Raw genomic sequence first — 18,556 nt, 5'->3', positions numbered from 1 at the left:
ATTACACCCATCATTAACCACATAATTGGTCAACAAATATTGCTTTTGTAAGAGGTTTCTTTCTTTCTATCGACTTATTACTTTCAATTATTTCATTGGCCATGGCCTTGCCAGTTTCGCACACACAAGATTATCTATCGACTCATGACTCTTTTTCTCCATGTGTGTTGACATTACTGATAATGAGCTGGCTTACTTAGAGTGCATTCATTTATTATCACCAACGTCTGTGAGTTAGATTTGGTATTTAAGCTCGTATTATGGTTTGAGTTAGTGATAAATAAATACTCAATGATGACATTATTTTTTTTTATCAGTAAAGATAAAATTTTATTAATATTAACGTATAAAAACTACCTTATAATAGAAATGAACTACACTAACTATCATCATCATCATGACATAAAGACGACAGATAGTCCGTCACACTTTGCCCCAGGAAAAAAGCGTTTGACATTTTTTTTGTTTATTGGAGTGTAGAGGTGACTCTGAACCCAAGTTTTCACCTTTCGATTTCAACATTTTGACAGAATAATAATATGTGGGAAGGAAGTCAAAGTCAAACTATCCATTGACCAATTGACCAACAATAACGCACGTGTTATTACTTTTTGGTCCAAAATTCCACAGAAGAAAAGTCGCGCGGGTAATAATAAAACCGACCAACCTCACCACACTCACTTTCATTTTTCAAACACAGAAAGAGAGAGAGAGAGAGAGAGAGAGAGAGAGAGAGATTTGAAGGTGTAGTTGGGTATGAAGAAGAAAGGGGGTTCATCAAATCGTAAGTTGAAACTTACTGTACCATCAACAGATGAAGATTCATTTGCCAAATTCCTGTATGTTTTATATATTTTTTTTTCCAAAGATCTGATGATATTTTGTTAATGTTATGTGATTTGAATTTTATGTTGTTGTTTAATGTGTTTAGGACTCAGAGTGGGACATTTAGAGATGGTGATCTACTTGTTAACAAAGATGGGGTTCGAATTGTTTCTCAAACTCAAGAAGAAGTTGTAAGATTTAACTTTTCATTTTTATTATCTATTCTCCTGCATTCATTTTTTTTTAGTTATGATTCACTATTTATGGAGATTATTACAACCGACCTATGGTTAACTAGGGTTAGTAACTAACTATGGTTATAACTCTCAAGTTGATGGTTGAAGTGAAATACTGGATTGGAAGACAAAGGAATTGCACTTACATTGTCACAGTATAGTAGTGGTAGTTCAGACAAGTAAATGTACAAATCTTTTAAGTAACTTACGTATCCAATATAGCTCGGTGGCAGTGTAAGCAAGAGATGTGTACTCAGATTCAGTAGAGGATCTTGATACTGTTGGCTGCTTCTTTGAACTCCAACTTATAGGGCTGTTTCCATAGAAAAATACAAAAACCACTTGTTTGTGAAAAGACACCCAGCCCAATCTGTATCAGAGTAAGCTGTGATGTGTTGTGGGCCCTTGTTGAGCATGATTCCATAATAGATAGTGCCTTTTAGGAATCTGAGAATTCTTTTCACTCGACTAGGTGAGTTGTTCTGGGAGCATCAATGAACTGGCATAATAAGTTGATTGCATAAGACAAATCTGGTCTTGTCCAAAGCAAATATTGCAGAGCACCAATAAGACTTCTATGTAGTGTAGGATCAGGTAATACATCACCATCTGTGTTATTCAACTCGAGTGTTGTTGAACATGGAGTTGTACAAGGCTTAGCATCTTCCATTGAACCTCTCTGTAGAACCTCTAAAGCATACTCGCTTTGTGATCCCTTTTTCAGACCATGCTCTAGGAGCTTGCTTTAGTCCATATAAAGACTTGTGAAGCTTGCACACATGATTGGGTTTGGTGGAATCAATAAACCCAGGAGGCTGCAACATATGCACTGTCTCTTTGAGATCACCATGGAGGAAAACATTGGAAACATCCAACTGTCTTAGTGACCAGTTTTACTGGATTGCTATAGCAAGAGTGAATTTGATAGTAGTAGAACTGGCAACTGGACTAAATGTTTCAGTAAAGTTAGCTCCAGGTTGCTAGTGGTAACCTTTTGCCACCAGTTGGGCTTTGTATATTTGTCTATAGAGCCATCACCCACTTGTTTCCTACAACATGGAAAGATGGATCATAGGGATCAAGAGTCCAGGTCTTTGTATTCATCAAAGGATTGTATTCTGTAGTCATGGCTGATCTCCAATCCGCATCCTTAATTGCCTGTGTATAACATGTTGGAACGGGCTTTTGTGGTTTTGTGTTGATTAGGTAGGCAGAGATTGGATGTTTAGTTGCTGAATACACCTTCTTGAAAATGCCTTGTTTTGACCTTGTAGTCATTGAGTGCACTGGTTGGATAGATGTTGTGTGCTGTTTTGAGCGTGTAATCAAAGAGTTACTGATCTCATTTAAAACAGGCTTGCCAAAAAAAAAAAACTTGGAGTTGGAGTGATGGTAGAAGTTGGATAGTTGTTATTACTTGAGTGCAGAGGAGGATCATTTGGTGAGGTTTGGTGAGGGATTGAATTTTCTGAAAAAGGAGTGGAACTTGACCTTTCTGAAAGATGAGGGGCTAAATTTTCTGACACATGAATACACTCTGAAGTAAGAAGGTTATGAGTGGCAGTAGAATGTAAGTGAGATGATTATGAATTATGGGAGAATATAAAGGAGGAATGTACAATTTTGTAGCAGATGGTAATGATGGTATAGATGTAGGAATTGTGTTTTTAAATGGGAAAGAGTTTTCATTGAAAATCACATGCCACACATGTATTATGCCTGTGTTAAGATCCAAGCATTGTTATCCTTTGTGATCTTGACTGTAGCCAAGAAACAAACATTCTTTATTTTTTGCTTGAAGTTTATTTGTAGTGTATGGCCGTAACCATGGAAAACATGAACAACCAAAAACTTTAAGAAATGAGTAGTTAGGAGACAAATGAAAAAGTTTCTGAAGAGGTGAATGATATGAAAGTGATTTTGTAGGTAATCTGTTGATCAAGTACACACTAGTTTGAAAAACGTGAACCCAATACCTAGGGGGAACGTTACTATGAGCAATGGGGGTTCTAGCCATTTCAATGAGATGTCTATGTTTTCTCTCAGCTATGCCATTTTGCTTGGGTGTGTGAGGACATGAGTATTGAGCTGAAATGCCATGAAGTTTAAGGTTGTTTTCTAGTTTAGTACTGGTGTACTCACCCCCTCCATTTGATCTTAGAGTTTTGATTTTGGAATTCAAAAAATTTTCAACATTTGCTTTAAAAGCTTGAAACACAATGAAGAAATCTGACTTGTGAAACAAATGAAATATCCAAGTAAATCTGGAAAAGTCATTTATAAAAGAGACATAGTAAAGATAACCAACATGAGATGGAATGGTAGAGGGACCCCATAGGTCAGTATGTAGCAACTCTAATGGTTGAGAAGTCACTATTTGAGACAAAGTGAAAGGTACTTTTGTACTCTTACCAAGAGTACAAGCTGTGCAATATACAATATTATTACACTTTGTAATAGGCAACTGAAAAGTAGAAATTATTCTACTTATGACATGGCTGGAGGGATGTCCAGCTCTTTGGTGCCATACTGATGCAGGAGCTTTTTCACCAACAAGAGCAGTGAATGAAGCTTTAAGAAATGAATGACTGGAATGTGCAGGAGATGATCTTGAACCATGATTGAATTGCATTGGATAGAGTCCATGTCTGTGGCTCCCTTGGAAAGTGATTTTCCCAGTTTGATTGTCCTTAACATAGAAATCAGTTGGAGTAGAGGTAAGAGAACAATTATTGCCTTTGGTGAATTTATGAACTGATAACAAATTTTGTGAAATGGCAGGTACATGCAATGTGAGAAAATGAGTGTAGTGTGTGCATAATTGAATTTCCAACATGAGATATACACAGACCTTTGCCATTACCAATTACCACTTAACCAGCATAATCATTTGCAGTGGAGAGATTGCTTAGATTTGGTGTTAAGTGATTTGTGGCGCCAGTATCAACAATCCAGTTAGTTCTATTTTCACTGTATGAATCATTAGTATCATGATGAGAATTGTAATTGGAGTTGTGAGGATTGAAATTGTTATCAGCATTGTTGCTGTTTGGTGTGTCAGCAGTGAAGTTTGCTTGAGGAGAGGATAACCTAGATGCCATAGCCTGAACCCTTAAAGTAGGAATTCTTCCCTGGTAGCTATAGTTCATGCGATTGTAGCAGTCGATAGCTACATGACCTTGTTTGTCACAAATCTGACGGGTTGGCCTTGATTGTGTCCAACTTACTGTTGAAGAGTTCTCCTTGAATTGACCATGTGATGCAGAATTTGAGCCAGAACCTCGTATTGGATTGAAATTTGAGTATGACCCTCTTCAATAGTTGTTATTTCTTCCAGAGTTATAATGTCATCCTCATCTTCCTCTGTTGGAATAACCACCCCTTCCTCGGTTGCTATTTCCATGATTATAGTTTACCTGTGTTGCATGGGTACTGGACGGAGTGTCTGGTTTGGACACGGGTACGACGATTTGGACACGGCGAGATCTGAGAATTAGGGTCTGTTTTGCTTGTGTCCGGGTGTCTGTGTCCGTGTCCGTGTCCGTACCAGTGTCCGCAGGACACGGGTACGAGATACAGAGGAAATTAGGGCGTACCCATGCAACAGAGTAGTTTACTGCAAATGCTTGTGGAGTGGTTTCAAGTAATGCTTGTTGTCTTGATAGAATGTTGATCTCCTCACTTAGTAACAATCCATATAGTTCAGCAAAGTTTACTTCTGTTTTGAGTCTTATAGAAGTGTTGAATGCATCATATTCATGAGACAGCCCATTTAAGACATGGTGCACTAAATCTCGATCATTAACAGGATTTCCAGCAGCCATAAGTGAATCAGCAATTTCTTTAACTTTTTGTAAGAAATCAAACATTGTAGAGTTACCTTTTGTGATGGATTGTAGTCTTGAGTTGAGTTGATGAATATGAGGCCTTGTAGAAGCAGAAAACCGTCTCTCTAACACGAGCCAGAGATCTCTATATGTAGAAGCTCTAATTACATAAAGGTGGAATGCTTTCTGAAATGGTTGCATTGAGCCAGATGCGTAGTGTTTGATCATTACGTTGCCAGTTAACAAAATCAGGATTGATCAATTTGTTTCAAGTCGAGTCGATGATAAATTGCGGTGGAGAAGCACTTGTTCCATCAATGAAACACATCAGATTGTTGCTTCGAAGAACAGGCATGAATAAAGATTTCCATAGTAAGAAATTTTCTTTTGTTAGTTTGATTGGGACAAAATGTGTGATGTTAATCGAATTCATTGTTGGAGATTGATTTGTAGAAGAAAAAGCTTGGGAGTGGGATTCTAAAGTCATTTTGATTTCAAAGTTTTGAAATCTTGTCTAGAATTTCGATGATTGATAGAAGATTTAGACAAGAATTGAAACGAACAGAGTGAGAAATTGGTTTAAAGAGAGAAGGATTGATTGAAAGAATTGAGAAATGAGAAGTAGAAATGAAGAAAACGTAGCTTGTTGAAGCTTAAAGTTCATCTCTAATGGCGGAAGTGAGCTTCTTTGAAGCTTTATTGGAGGATCAAGAAGCTTAAGAGCGAAGGCTCTAATACCATGAACAATTTCTAAATGAAATGAGTTTATTTACATGATCTCATTCTGTTACATGTTCTCTATTTATAGAGATTACAGCCGACCTATGGTTAACTAGAGTTAGTAACTAACTATGATTAATTACAGACAATTGTCAACTAGAGTTAGTTAAGTAACTGCTAATTTGTTATAACTAATTCTGCTGATGTGCCTTCTTTGTCTTGTGCTGACTTGGAGTATAACTCAGTAACTCTCTGATTATTTGGGACTTTGGGGTAGTAAAAAAGTTGCTTGTTATCTGATTTTGAATCATTATCATTGGTTTACCTTCCGCCAAATCACGTCCATATGGCCTGAAATCACTCTTTAGTACTGTCAAAAGATGATTATTGTTACCTGAATCAACCGAAGAGTCACCGAAGATGATGACTGCTGGAACTTTTGCTCTGATTTGAAAAATTAGTAATAAGAATTGGGTTAAAAAGAGCCATGGCATGGTGCAATAATGTGCCATATATATTTTGAAATCTCAAATGATATTTATGGAAGTAAATTTACTAGGAAATGCACTAAACTTTTCTTGCAATTCAATGCCATAATATATTTTTATGGCATTTTCCTTATGTGATCAAGGTTTTGCCGTGCTTGATAAACTAAAACAAAATGTGCTACTAAGGGAGTTTGTCTTTTGTAATACCTTTGTGACCAATGACTCCTCATTTGATAACATCATCACAGCAATTGTTACACACATTACTAATGTGTTTGCTTGATAGGAAATTTCTCCTGCAAAACATAATTCCATAAAGAAAAATATAACTGCTTTCAACGTGATTTTTTGGAACTAACGAGCAATTGTAGTAGTACCGAGCATGCACACCTCAAATAAATACTTAAGAGATTACTTATGTGATTAAGTATGATATTAACAATGGATTAATTTTGTGATTAAGTATTGCTATCTGTCTCATGCTATATACTACTAAAAGAAGAGAATTGGTTAAAACCAGTAGGTGAATTTGATTATCTCACTTTCAAGCGGAGATTGATTTCTTTTCTGTAACTGCATTACACATTTGGCCTTACCATCTTCTGGATTGTTTTTGCGTTCAGCCACCTCCTATACAACCAACTGACAACCAGTTGTGCCTGGGGGACATGGATGTAATCAAAGTAGTAGGAAAGGGTAGTAGCGGGACTGTACAACTGGTGCAACACAAATGGACGGGCCAATTTTTTGCTCTTAAGGTATTGTATAACACAGCCCTTTTTACCCTCTTTCAACTGTTTCTCTGTACCTAATTCAGTAGCTGTACTCATGGAAATCATAAACTTGTCTGTCATTAGATGTACTCAAGACAATCATAAAAAATGGTCCATCAAAATCTTTAATAAAACTTCTTAGTTCTCCATTGTATGTACTAGTTGGTTAAGGTTCTATAATCATGTAAATGTAGGCTTCAGGGTAAGACTTAAGAGATATACTGAGTAGGACCCCCTGTATGAAACTTATTCAGCCACTACATCTGCAGACGTGTGTGTAAAGACTTATAGTCTGGTGAAATCACTCGTACTTTTTCAGGTGGATAAACATTAGTAAAACAGAACTTAAAACAAACTCTTATCTCACTAGATATTTGAATCTCCTGAGCTAGTTACGCATCCTTAGGGATGTGATCTTGATTTGGTCTAACACCCCCGGTCAAGTTAAGCACGAGTGGGCGAATGGTTAACTTGTCTCGCAATTTCTGAAACTGTGGTGCTCCCAAGCCCTTGGTAAAAATGTCAGCTAGCTGGTCCTTTGTGGAGATAAACTGGACATTGAACTTCATTTGGGCAATCCATTCTCGCACAAAATGATAGTCGATTTCAATATGTTTTGTGTGAAAGGCAGGATTGGCTGTGAGATATGTAGCAGTTATCACACCGTGGTGTTGGAGCAGAATGAGAGATGCCAAGTTCAGACAACAATGATTGAATCCAGATCACTTCAGCTGTAGCAATAGCCAGGCCATGGTATCCAGCCTCTGCTTGAACGAGAGACAGTTTTCTGCTTGCGAGCACTCCACGAAACTAAATTCCCACCAAGAAATACACAATACCCACTAGTGGAACGCCTATCATCCGGGCAGCCAGCCGAATCGGCGTCAGAGTAGGCATGAAGTTGTAAGGTAGATGGGTGATGAAGAACCAATCCATAGTCTGCTGTACTTTTCAGATACCGTAGGATTCGTTTAACTGCAGTCCAATGATCATCTGTTGGGTCATGCATAAACTGACAGACTTTATTTACAATGACCGAAATGTCAGGTCTTGTAAATGTAAGGTACTGCAAGGCGCCAACTACACTTCGGTAAAGTGTCGGATCTGAAAACTTATAGCTCCCTTCCTTTGTTAATTGAGTGTTAGCAGCTAGAGGAGTATGAATAAGCTTTACCCCATCAAGTTTTGTGCAGCATAAGAGTTCAACAACATATTTGCGCTGTGATAAGAATAAGCCGTCATTGTGAGAGATAGCCTCAACACCCAAGAAATAGTGTAAGCTGCCCAAGTCCTTGATAGCAAATTCAGAATGTAGTTGAATAATCAACTCATCAATAAGCTTAGAGTCAGACCCAGTAACAAGAATATCATCAACGTAGATACGAATATAGCATTCGGAGTATGTCTTATAAGAAGTGAGGTATCTGCTTTAGAAATCTCAAAACCAAGGCTAGTGAGATATGTACTATGTCGAGAATACCATGTACGAGGGGCCTGTTTCAGGTCATAAAGTGATTTGTGGAGTTGGCATACATGAGTTGGGTACCTTTTATCAACATAGCCTGATGGTTGCTGCATGTAGACCTCTTCATTCAATATGCCATGCAAGAAATCATTTTGGACATCGAGTTACCGAATTGGCCACTTGTTCATTAGTGCAATTGATAAGACAATGTGAATAGTGCAAGGCTTGACACCCGGGCTAAATGTTTCACCATAGTCTATACCTGGCAGCTGATTGAAGTCTTTTGCAACTAGACGTGCCTTATGTTTATCAATAGACCCGTCAACCCGTCAACCTTACGTTTGAGTGGAAAAACCCACTTGTTTTTCACAATATTCATATTTGCCTGAGACGGTACTAGTGTCCATGTTCCATTCCTGATAAGTGCATTCATTTCATTATCCATTGCACGACGCCAATGTGGATTAATGGAAGCTTGTGTGAAGCAAGTAGGTTCATCAGTGTCACCAGCCTGCGAAGGATACATAGTAGCAGTTAAAAACAATAGTGGTGGAGGTGGGACAAGGTTTTGTATTGGTTCTGTAGGAAATGGTTGGATGTCAAGGGAGTGTGCTGGTGAGGAGTTGGGTTGAGACGTGTTAATGTTTGACAAGGGCAATGGTATGGGAGAGGATGATGTAGTGTCTGATTGGTTATTGTCATGTGTTGGAGTAGGCATGGGTACGGGTAATGTGGGTGAAGAACTAGGTAAAGGCTTAATAGAGTGGGGTGGTGGGGATTTAATCAAATGTGATACTGGTGAGGATAAAGGGAGTGTATATGGACTATTAGACTCATCTGCAAAAGGGAAGGTCGTCTCTACGAATCGAACATGCTGAGAGAGGTAAACCCGATGTGTAGGACGATAATAACACAAGTAACCTTTATGAGCATTACAATAACCAATAAACACACAAGGAAGAGATCTAGGGGCCAACTTATGAGGACTGTATGGTCTTAAGTGTGGGTAACATAGACATCCAAACACCCTAAGTGAGTTGTAATCAGGTTTTGTACCAAAGAAAAGCTCAAGTGGAGACTTTTGTACAGACAGAGACATTGGTAGGCGATTAATTAAAAAACATGCTGCTGTAAAACTTTCAACCCAAAAACTCAAGGGGACTGAAGCATGATTTAAGAGGGATATTCTAGTTTCAACAATGTGCCTATGACGGCGTTCTGCTAGCCCATTTTGTTTTGATGTATGGGACATGAGAAACTGTGAAAAATTTCTTGACCATCAAGGTATGGGGAGAATTTCTTGTATTCCCCACCATTGTCTGACTGATTTTTTTTTATTTTACGTCCAGTGAGATTTTTGATTTTAAATGTGATAAAAGTTAGTAAAACATCAGATTTTTTTGCAAGCAGATAAATCCAAGTATAATGAGTGTGAACATCCATAAGTAGCAAGTAATAACGAAAACCATCTCTAGATAATATTGGGGAAGGACCCTATAAGTCTGAGACAATTAAACTTAAAGGTTTATTATATAAAGTGGAACTGGAAGGAAAAGAGAGTGTTTAACTCTTACTAACATGACATGAATGACAAAATGTAAACAACTTGCTAGACACTGGTAAAAAGCTAGACTTAACAATTTTATTGACTGTCTTAATCATCGGGTGTCCTAAACGTTGATTCCAAAGCGGAAGAGACACTGAGAGGTGGGCTGAAGGAGATGAAACCGGGTTTCGCAACTCACAAGCATGATCGAAACTGTAAAGACCTCTCCTATTCTGGCCTTGTAGAAGCACCTTCCTTGTGCGGCACTCCACAACAAAAATATTTGGGTGAAATTCAAAGAACACATTATTATCTTTGGAGAACTGGAAACTGAAAGAAGTTTTGCAGATATATTTGGAGCATGATAAAGTTTATTTAAATGGAATTTTTTGGAGTTATAAGTAAAAGAGGCAGTACCAATGTTTGCAATGGGAAGGATGGGAAGGTTTGTACCATTACCGACTCGAACTTGGTCAAGACCATCATACTCTGTAGGGAGATGGAGATTATTGAAGTCTGAGGTGAGATGATTATTAGCTCTTGTATCTGGTATCCATTCTCCATTTGCAATAGATCCAGGTGCAGCAACACATGCTACTGAGTTAGAAGAGGAGGCTTGAAACTTCCTGTCAAAACGATACCAACAATCAAGGGCAACATGATTTCGCCTACCACACATTTGGCATGGGCCAGTTGCATTTTGCACAGGTTGAGGACGATTCTGAGGTCGGCTGATGTTTCTCTGACCTCAATTTCGATATTGATTGCCATAATTTGGACGAGATCTGTTTTGGTTTGATCTAGGCTGTGTGGGCAAATTGCGATACTGAGCTGCAACATTAGCAACAGTTTGCTGCTGTAGTAGTGCAATTTGGGCTTCAAGTCGCATATCAAAAGCTAAAAAATGAGTGAAGAAGTCCTCCATGTTGATATCAAACATTCTAGCAGTAAGTGTGGTAACAATAGCCTCATACACAACATTGAGACCACCAAGAATAATTTGTTGAAGATCTTCTTCATGTTCTGGGTGTCCTGAAGCGGCAAGACTGTCAGCCAATTGTTTGGCATGCAGAAAATACTCTTGCATAGATTTGGAGCCTCTGCACAAGGTTTGTAACTCGCGTCGAAGCTGCATAATTCTTGCTCGTGATGTTGAAGCGTAATGCTTCTCTAGAGCCACCCAAACTTCACGAGATGTATTCAATCCAACAACCTAAGCAAGAACTGCTTTCGAAAGAGAAGACAACAACCATCCAAGGAGAACCTGATCTTGTTTCTGCCATTGTAGATAGGCTGGCTTGATGGTAGAATCAGTTGCAGATAGAGTACAAGGAGGACATGCCAGCGTCCCATCAACATACCCTTCAAGGTCATAGCCTTTCAATAGTCGCCTAAACTGTGTAAGCCATAGTAAGTAGTTACTGTTGTCAGGTTTCACTGATATGAGATGATGAATGTGAGCTGTTTGGAGAGCAGTATTATTGGAAGATGAGTTTGAAGCCATTGTAGCAAACAAGTTAAGTGAAAATTGTTGATTAGGATCAACGGCCTGATACCATGTAAAGACCTATAGTCTGGTGAAATCACTCGTACCTTTTCAGGTGGGAGTGAGAGTCTGTTTATACTTGAATTATTGTTACACATGGTTTTGGATAAACATCAGTAAAACAGAATTTAAAACAAACTCTTATCTCACTAGATGTTTGAATCTCCTGAGCTAGTTACGCATCCTTGGGGATGTGATCTTGACTTAGTGTCACACTCCGAATTTCGACAGAATTCGGAAAAACAATATTTGTTTCCGACTCTTCGATTTTCGAGGTGTGATGCACTCTCCACTCCCAAAAACCCATAATCAGTTTAAATACGCAGATAATTAAAAACCAATAAAAATTTCAAATTAACAAAAGTCCTCTTCATTATAAAAATTCACAAAACTGATTAAATTATAAATATAACTGAAAATATAAAACAACATTTGTCTCAACAAAAAATCTATTACACCTTAAAGGAAAACAAAACATATCCTGAATACGACGCTAATGCAAACCACAAGCAACAACCAATCTTTTTCAACATGAAATATGTCAAGACTTATCAACTATGTTCATTTAATGAACACGCCCGATAAGCAAACATGCAAATCGGTCAGCATTATAAACAATGCTGGTGTGAGTAGCTCTAAAATACAATATATATTTATACATATACATACACAATCCATAAAGCAGTTAGTTCCTCCACCGAGACGCCTTAACTTCTAACAACTAATACAACATTCTTAACTACAATAAATAAGGCAGGTAGTTCCTCCACTGAGGCGCCTTAACTTTCCACTAACCACACAACAAACTATACGCATAATAAATAAGGCATGTAGTTCCTCCATCGAGGCCTTTAGGTTCTAACTAAACAAATAACCAACCAAACATATTATATCCGTACCGCATTTCATGCTCAATTACAGAGTGGGTCGTCTCTGCCCAAGTAATTAGTTTGACCCACCTTTTTGCAAAGCCATATACAATAATATATTTAAAGATATATAGTTAACCAACATATTACTATAATTATATTATTTAAGGTTTTCTTTGCGTGTCCCTAAAATCACGTCGTATCTATGTCTTACCTAGTTTGACTACCATAATCGCTTCCCAACGCCGAACATGTACATCCACATGCCTCCCTTCACATAATGAACCACTCCGTGCGTAATTATCCTGAGCGGGATGCCACACACCAGGTAACCCTCACACGAAAGCCATTATGTGAGTACTGCCATTATACGGTATAAAATATTGCGCGTCTCGATCAAATTTTGCGAACGGAATAATCAAGCCACTATTCGGCTACGCCAGAAGGGCCAATCATATCACATACGCCCATCACCAAGGCAAATCCCATGAGTTGTGGTAGCTAGGTTCTAGAATTTTCGTTACGTAATTTATTCAAGTGTCAGACATATATATCTCAGAATAATTTTTATTCTATCCCATGCCAGTATATTTAATTGTACTGAAGCTCAACGTTTCTCGTTATAATACAATCCACATTATCATGTGCCAATACTATTCATTGCACGATATCCAAATATCTCTATATCAAATTTCGAAACTTATTATTTCACGTGTCAATTATATATTGCACCATACTATATGGAATATCTCAAGCCTTCATAAATACTACAATTTATTTAAGTAGCAACTCATAATAGTAATCAATCATGTAACGTATTCGTTTAATATATTTATGTGAACTCAAGTCACCATCAAAACCCAATACTAAAGTCCATGAATCTAAGTCTGTATATAATTTAATTATCATAAAAACGTATATATCTAAGTCTTATTATTAGAATTTTCCTCTTGTTACGTGCCAATATATTATATGTTTTACACACTACTCAAGTCAAATCTTAATTAGATAATGACAAACAAGGTTATACAATCTCGACAATATTTTATTACTACATTTGTTCTTATTCTTAAATATGTGAAAATCTATAAAAAATCAACATTCAACGGTCAACGGACAACTATCAATGGTCAACGGTCAAAATAAAAGTCAACACATCATTTTCATGTTCAACAAGTTCATGGTCATAGCCATGGTTCACGGCTAAAGTCAAAGGTGTATGGCTCATGGGCTTATGACTAAAGTAACGGTTCGGACCTAACTAGCCGAGCCCAAACCCCAAACCTTAGAACCCGGCCCCAAAACAAACTTGAAACTGACCCAAAACTTTAGTTGGTTCGGCCCAAAGAAAACTAAAGTGGTCTGACCCAAGAACAAAATAGAACTGGCCCAACCAAACAACCAAAATTGGGCCCAAAGAAACAAAATAGAACTGGCCCAACCAAAAGATTTATTTCGGCCTAAAACAGAAAATTAGATTCCGGCCCAAGTCCCACGAACTAAACAGATTTAATGAACTTAAAATACATCCGGGAGCACCGGATCGCACTCTCTTTCTTCTTCCTCCAGCAGATCCCTCCACCACCGGATCGACCACCACAGGTTCCACCCACCGGCACTCCTAATCTATCCAAAATTGCTCAGGGGAAAAACTCCAACGACTTTAACAAAAACAAAAACTCGATTAGTTAAAACCATCCCCTTCCTCCAAATTAGATCTGGACCGTCTGCCATTAATGGCTTCTACCACCTCCGACAGCCCCCACCCAATCCAGCAATCACTCAAACCTCAACAATCAACAATCCATTCAAAAACACAACAACAAAAACAGTTCAACTAAATATTTACTGGCGGTTTTCTCCAGCCGCCATTACTAACTGGTCAAGCATTCTCCAAGCTTCAACAGCCCACCCATTCAATCCTCAACTGCCAAACATAAAAGCCCTTACTCCCCCCGACATCAATCCTTCTTTAGAAATCAACCAAAAACCACAACACTAACAGTTCACGCCACATGCTGGAACAGGCTTGCAACCCCATTAACGACTTCTTCGAGTCTTCCAACAGCACCCACACCACCGTCAATAACCAATCATCAAGCATTTGACCCCGACATCAACCAATACAAACCCACCGCAACAGAAAAAGTTCAAACAACAATAAGGTAGTAAGGCAGGACAATTCCCTTATCTTGGGCTCGCAACGACGCCATTAACAGGCCAATCAAACTTCGACAGTTAAATGTCGATTTCAAAGTTTTCAACATAATTTAACAATAACGACAAACGACGAGGAAGAACGAACAGTAAAAAATGAGTGAAAAACATTGAACATTAAGGCTGTTTCCGTATACACGTGAAGTAGAAAAACTAACTACTCACCTGTATTAACAGCTCCTACGAATTCATCATAGTTCGAATCGTCGCGCTCCAACATTCTAGCAATCCAGCTTCTATCTCTGCCTTCATTTTTATTATATTTTATTATCTAAGAACCCTATTCTCCAGAACAATACGAATATATACTTGGGTTTGAAACCCAAGCCCAACACAGACTCGGGCCCAGAAACCAAGCCCACATATCCCAAATCCAATCCAATCAAATTTTAAATAAATAAATTAATAAATAAATAAATACGTATTTTAAATACGGGTGTTACACTTAGTCTAACAGTGTGAACTATGCTAATCATTGGCTGCAGTCTTGTTCTTTATGAGTTATACTTTACATCCTAAATACCTAAGTAAATGTTGGCAGAAATTATGTTCCGGGGCTAGGTCCCACTTCCTGAATAATTTTCCAGTTGTCCGTGACAAGTTTAAACTAATCCTGATCCTTATTTATTGAAGGGTATGTTACGAAGTTTGTGTATAATTAGCCAATATATATTAGCTTTATACCTATTATTAACTCTGGAATCTGGATAGATACTTCTATTTTATGAAGCTCCCCTATACGTGCAGGCTATCCAAGTAAATTTTCAAGAGGAGCTTGTTAGACATATCGCCCAGGAACTGAAGATTAATCAATCTGCACATTGTCCTTATGTTGCTGTGTGTTACCAGTCGTTCTATGACAACGGCGTCATATCAATCATCTTGGAGTACATGGATGGTGGCTCCCTTTCAGATTTTTTAAAGAAAGTCAACTCAATTCCGGAGAAATATCTTGCTTCCATCACTAAGCAGGCAAGTCTTAGTTTGATATGAAAACATTCACTAAAATTGTTCATCCAATAAGAAATTTTTTGGTGCTAAGTCAGTTGTTTTCTCGTATATACAGGTTCTGAAGGGATTGTTGTATCTTCATCATGAAAAACATATAATCCATAGGGACATGAAACCTTCTAATTTGTTGATCAATCACAGAGGAGAAGTCAAGATAACTGATTTTGGTGTGAGTGCTATACTAGCAACTACCTCAGCTGAGAGAAATACCTTTGTCGGCACGTACAACTATATGTCTGTGAGTACATTCACTGATCTATCAACTACTTAATTTCTTCTCTTCACTGCGTGGATCAATGTACACCTACTTTTGAATTCCAACCACATAAGAAATATGTCGATTAAAGTCAGTCATGTTGGAATTTTTGTTTAATAGCCAGAGAGAATCAGTGGCGAAGCATATAGTTACAAAAGTGACATTTGGAGCTTGGGGCTAGTATTACTCGAGTGTGCAACGGGGCGTTTTCCTTATTCTTCTCCAGAACAAGTGGAAGGATGGACTAATTGTTATGAGCTAATGGAAGCAGTTGTTGATCAACCTCCGCCTCAAGCATCGGCACACCAATTTTCTCCAGAGTTTTGCTCATTTATTTCCGCCTGGTAAAAATTGCATTCTGCAAAATTGTGAACATTTGTATGTGTTTAATTCCTCTCCCCTCTCCCATCAACCTCCGCCTCAAGCATCGGCACACCAATTTTCTCCAGAGTTTTGCTCATTTATTTCCGCCTGGTAAAAATTGCATTCTGCAAAATTGTGAACATTTGTATGTGTTTAATTCTCCTCCCCCCCCCCCCCTCCCCCCCTTCCCCCTCCCTTTTAACACTGGAATGATGTTCCCTTACTTGATTTCTTATCATTGTAACCTCATAAGCCCTAAACCCCCTTTACTTTGAGACGACAGACACTTGAATTAAAGTGACAATGAAGAGTCCCTTTCTTTCCCTTCTTCACTCTGGCTTGTTCAATGTGATTCAGTTCTTTATTCTAATTGTGTCTTGTACTTTTAGTCTTGGATGGCATACTTGACAATTGACATTGCACGTCCTTGTTATACATTTCTGATGTACAGTACCTCAGTTTCTGTCATATTTCTTTTTGTTGATATCTTATTATATTTTTTTCCTGACAAGGAATTGTTGATCTACTTTTCTGCAGTTTGCAGAAAGACCCCAAAGCTAGACAGACAGCCCATGAACTTATGGTGAGGATACTTAACACCTTTTATATCTATTACTGTGAATGAGAAGTTGTTTGGTTTTGGGTCGCTTCCAAATCTTTATGCCAAATAAATGAGAGTGAAAAGTGGAATTGAAGTGAAGAAATTCAACCTTAACACTAACAATCCATGATTTGGATCAAATTACAATTAAAATTAAGTTTGCTGGGATGATGGACCCAGGGAAGCTTCATTCGATTATTAAGCATGTATTCTCTGAGTGTTTTCCTCTCTCCTTTTGCCTCTGAATTCTAATTCAGTTGGTCGGGCACATCATGATTGAGTTGGTTCTATCTCTCTGGACATTTTCAGCTGATTATTTACTTTTCATGTGAAAAACCAGGAACATCGCTTCATTAGAATGTATGAGGACTTGAACGTTGATCTTGCGGCTTACTTCACCAATGCAGGGTCTCCACTAGCGACCTTTTCAGCTCCTATTTGGTATATCCTTTACTTCCACATGAAGCATTTGTGAACTTTCGTAGAAATTTGTGGTCTGAGTAATTTGTTTTAGTCAACACTGTCCATGACAGTGCTATTACTCACCCTGTGGGTATCAAATGGATTGATACCTTACCATAAGCTGCATTATGCAAGTGGATTTCCATATGCATTTTTCACACACTCAATGATCTGGACCATTCTATGACCCAATCTTTAAAATAATTTGCAGTGAAGCAATTGATTCTAAGTGTAGAATCACTGAAACTTGTATATTAAGTGGATCATGAATTTCTAAACTGCGACTCAGAAGCTCTTTTTTTTTGTTCCAGATTTTTGTCAGAAAGCATTCGGAAGCGTAAAGAAAAGAAACATTGATAGGAAATGACTTTTCTATGATCATTGGTATCACTACATATTTAATCAGTTGTAGGAAAGAAAGGTTTTTGTGAAGTCTTAAGAGTCAACAGAGTGATGTTTGGAAGGAACCAGAAGCATCAATAATGCATGGCAACAGTACATCTTTCCAAAGCTCGAAGAGGTCTTTGTTTTTCTTCAACAAGTGTGAGAAACACATGCCAACGTATGAGGGAGAAAATTGCAAGTCTTTTCAGAAAGTAATTAGGGTTTGAGATGAGGGAAAAGTTGTTTTAGTTATTGGCAAGTGAACTGCCCTCCTTCTGTTTGGTTTGATAGAAGTTATTATAAAAACTGAACAGCACTAGTCTTAGTTTTTCAAAAGAGGTATATAGATACAACTAGATAACTGCCAAGCAGTGGGGGCGTGAGCGGAGGGTGGAGAAGAGAGAGGGAGAGATGGGTTTGTGGGTTAGGAGAGAGAGAGTTAGGATTTGGTTGAGAGGGAGAGGGAGAGACTAACCAACTTAGTTTTTGTCCACATAACCCCCTTCTCGCCTAGATCATTCTCTCCACTCATTTGATTATTGCTTAAGTAACGGGCTGAGAAATCATTCCCCCCAGGTGAACGATGCAAACAAGAGTAGCAAACGAAATGTTCGAAATAACAAAATTCCATTTCAGGTTAGGACATAGTATTAAACAAAATTTCAAGACATGATTGGCTTCCCTTGAAGCCGTCATCTCTTTTTTCCTTGAGAAGCTCAATTTCGATCCCAAATTATTTCTTAATAGAGGCAATCGCCTAAAAAGCCAAATAACCTCTATTTTCTATATATTAAAGAAGAGTACATCTGAACAGAAACTTCTCCAGGTCTATTAAACGTGGAGCAAGTTGAAGCTCTCTAATTGTAGTTGAACCTTTAACTCTTTAATTGAGTAAAGAAAGGAAAAGTTTAGATCAACAAGGAATTAAATCCAATAAGAAAACTTATAACCGGGATGTTAAATCAAT

At 38.0% G+C, this 18,556-nt stretch overlaps 1 protein-coding gene across 2 annotated transcripts; it reads left to right on the top strand.

The window, feature by feature from the left end:
* The first annotated feature begins 647 nt into the window (after positions 1–647).
* On the top strand, positions 648–17,925 carry LOC147507091 (mitogen-activated protein kinase kinase SIPKK-like). Of its 2 annotated transcripts, XM_086599824.1 has the most exons (9): positions 648–839; positions 932–1,016; positions 6,720–6,854; positions 15,260–15,484; positions 15,579–15,761; positions 15,900–16,123; positions 16,680–16,725; positions 17,084–17,184; positions 17,517–17,925. In XM_086599824.1, coding segments are annotated over exons 1-9 (1,083 nt in total). In that variant the 5' UTR covers positions 648–756; the 3' UTR covers positions 17,518–17,925. The 2 variants fall into 2 exon arrangements, with proteins under 2 accessions (XP_086455950.1, XP_086455951.1); XM_086599825.1 differs by lacking the exons at positions 16,680–16,725; positions 17,084–17,184; positions 17,517–17,925 and having other exon boundaries at positions 679–839; positions 15,900–16,127.
* The last annotated feature ends 631 nt before the right edge of the window (positions 17,926–18,556 follow it).

This window comes from Coptis chinensis, chromosome 3, assembly GCF_015680905.1.
Source record: "Coptis chinensis isolate HL-2020 chromosome 3, ASM1568090v1, whole genome shotgun sequence".
NCBI classification, from domain to species: Eukaryota; Viridiplantae; Streptophyta; class Magnoliopsida; order Ranunculales; family Ranunculaceae; genus Coptis; species Coptis chinensis.
This window is presented reverse-complemented; position numbering and strand designations above follow the sequence as displayed.

Coding starts and splice junctions, on each gene's coding strand:
- LOC147507091 (XM_086599824.1), top strand. CDS start 757: ATGAAGAAGAAAGGGGGTTCATCAAATCGTAAGTTGAAACTTACTGTA. Junction 15,762..15,899: donor GCACGTACAACTATATGTCT/GTGAGTACATTC, acceptor TTTGTTTAATAG/CCAGAGAGAATCAGTGGCGA. Junction 16,726..17,083: donor AGACAGCCCATGAACTTATG/GTGAGGATACTT, acceptor GTGAAAAACCAG/GAACATCGCTTCATTAGAAT.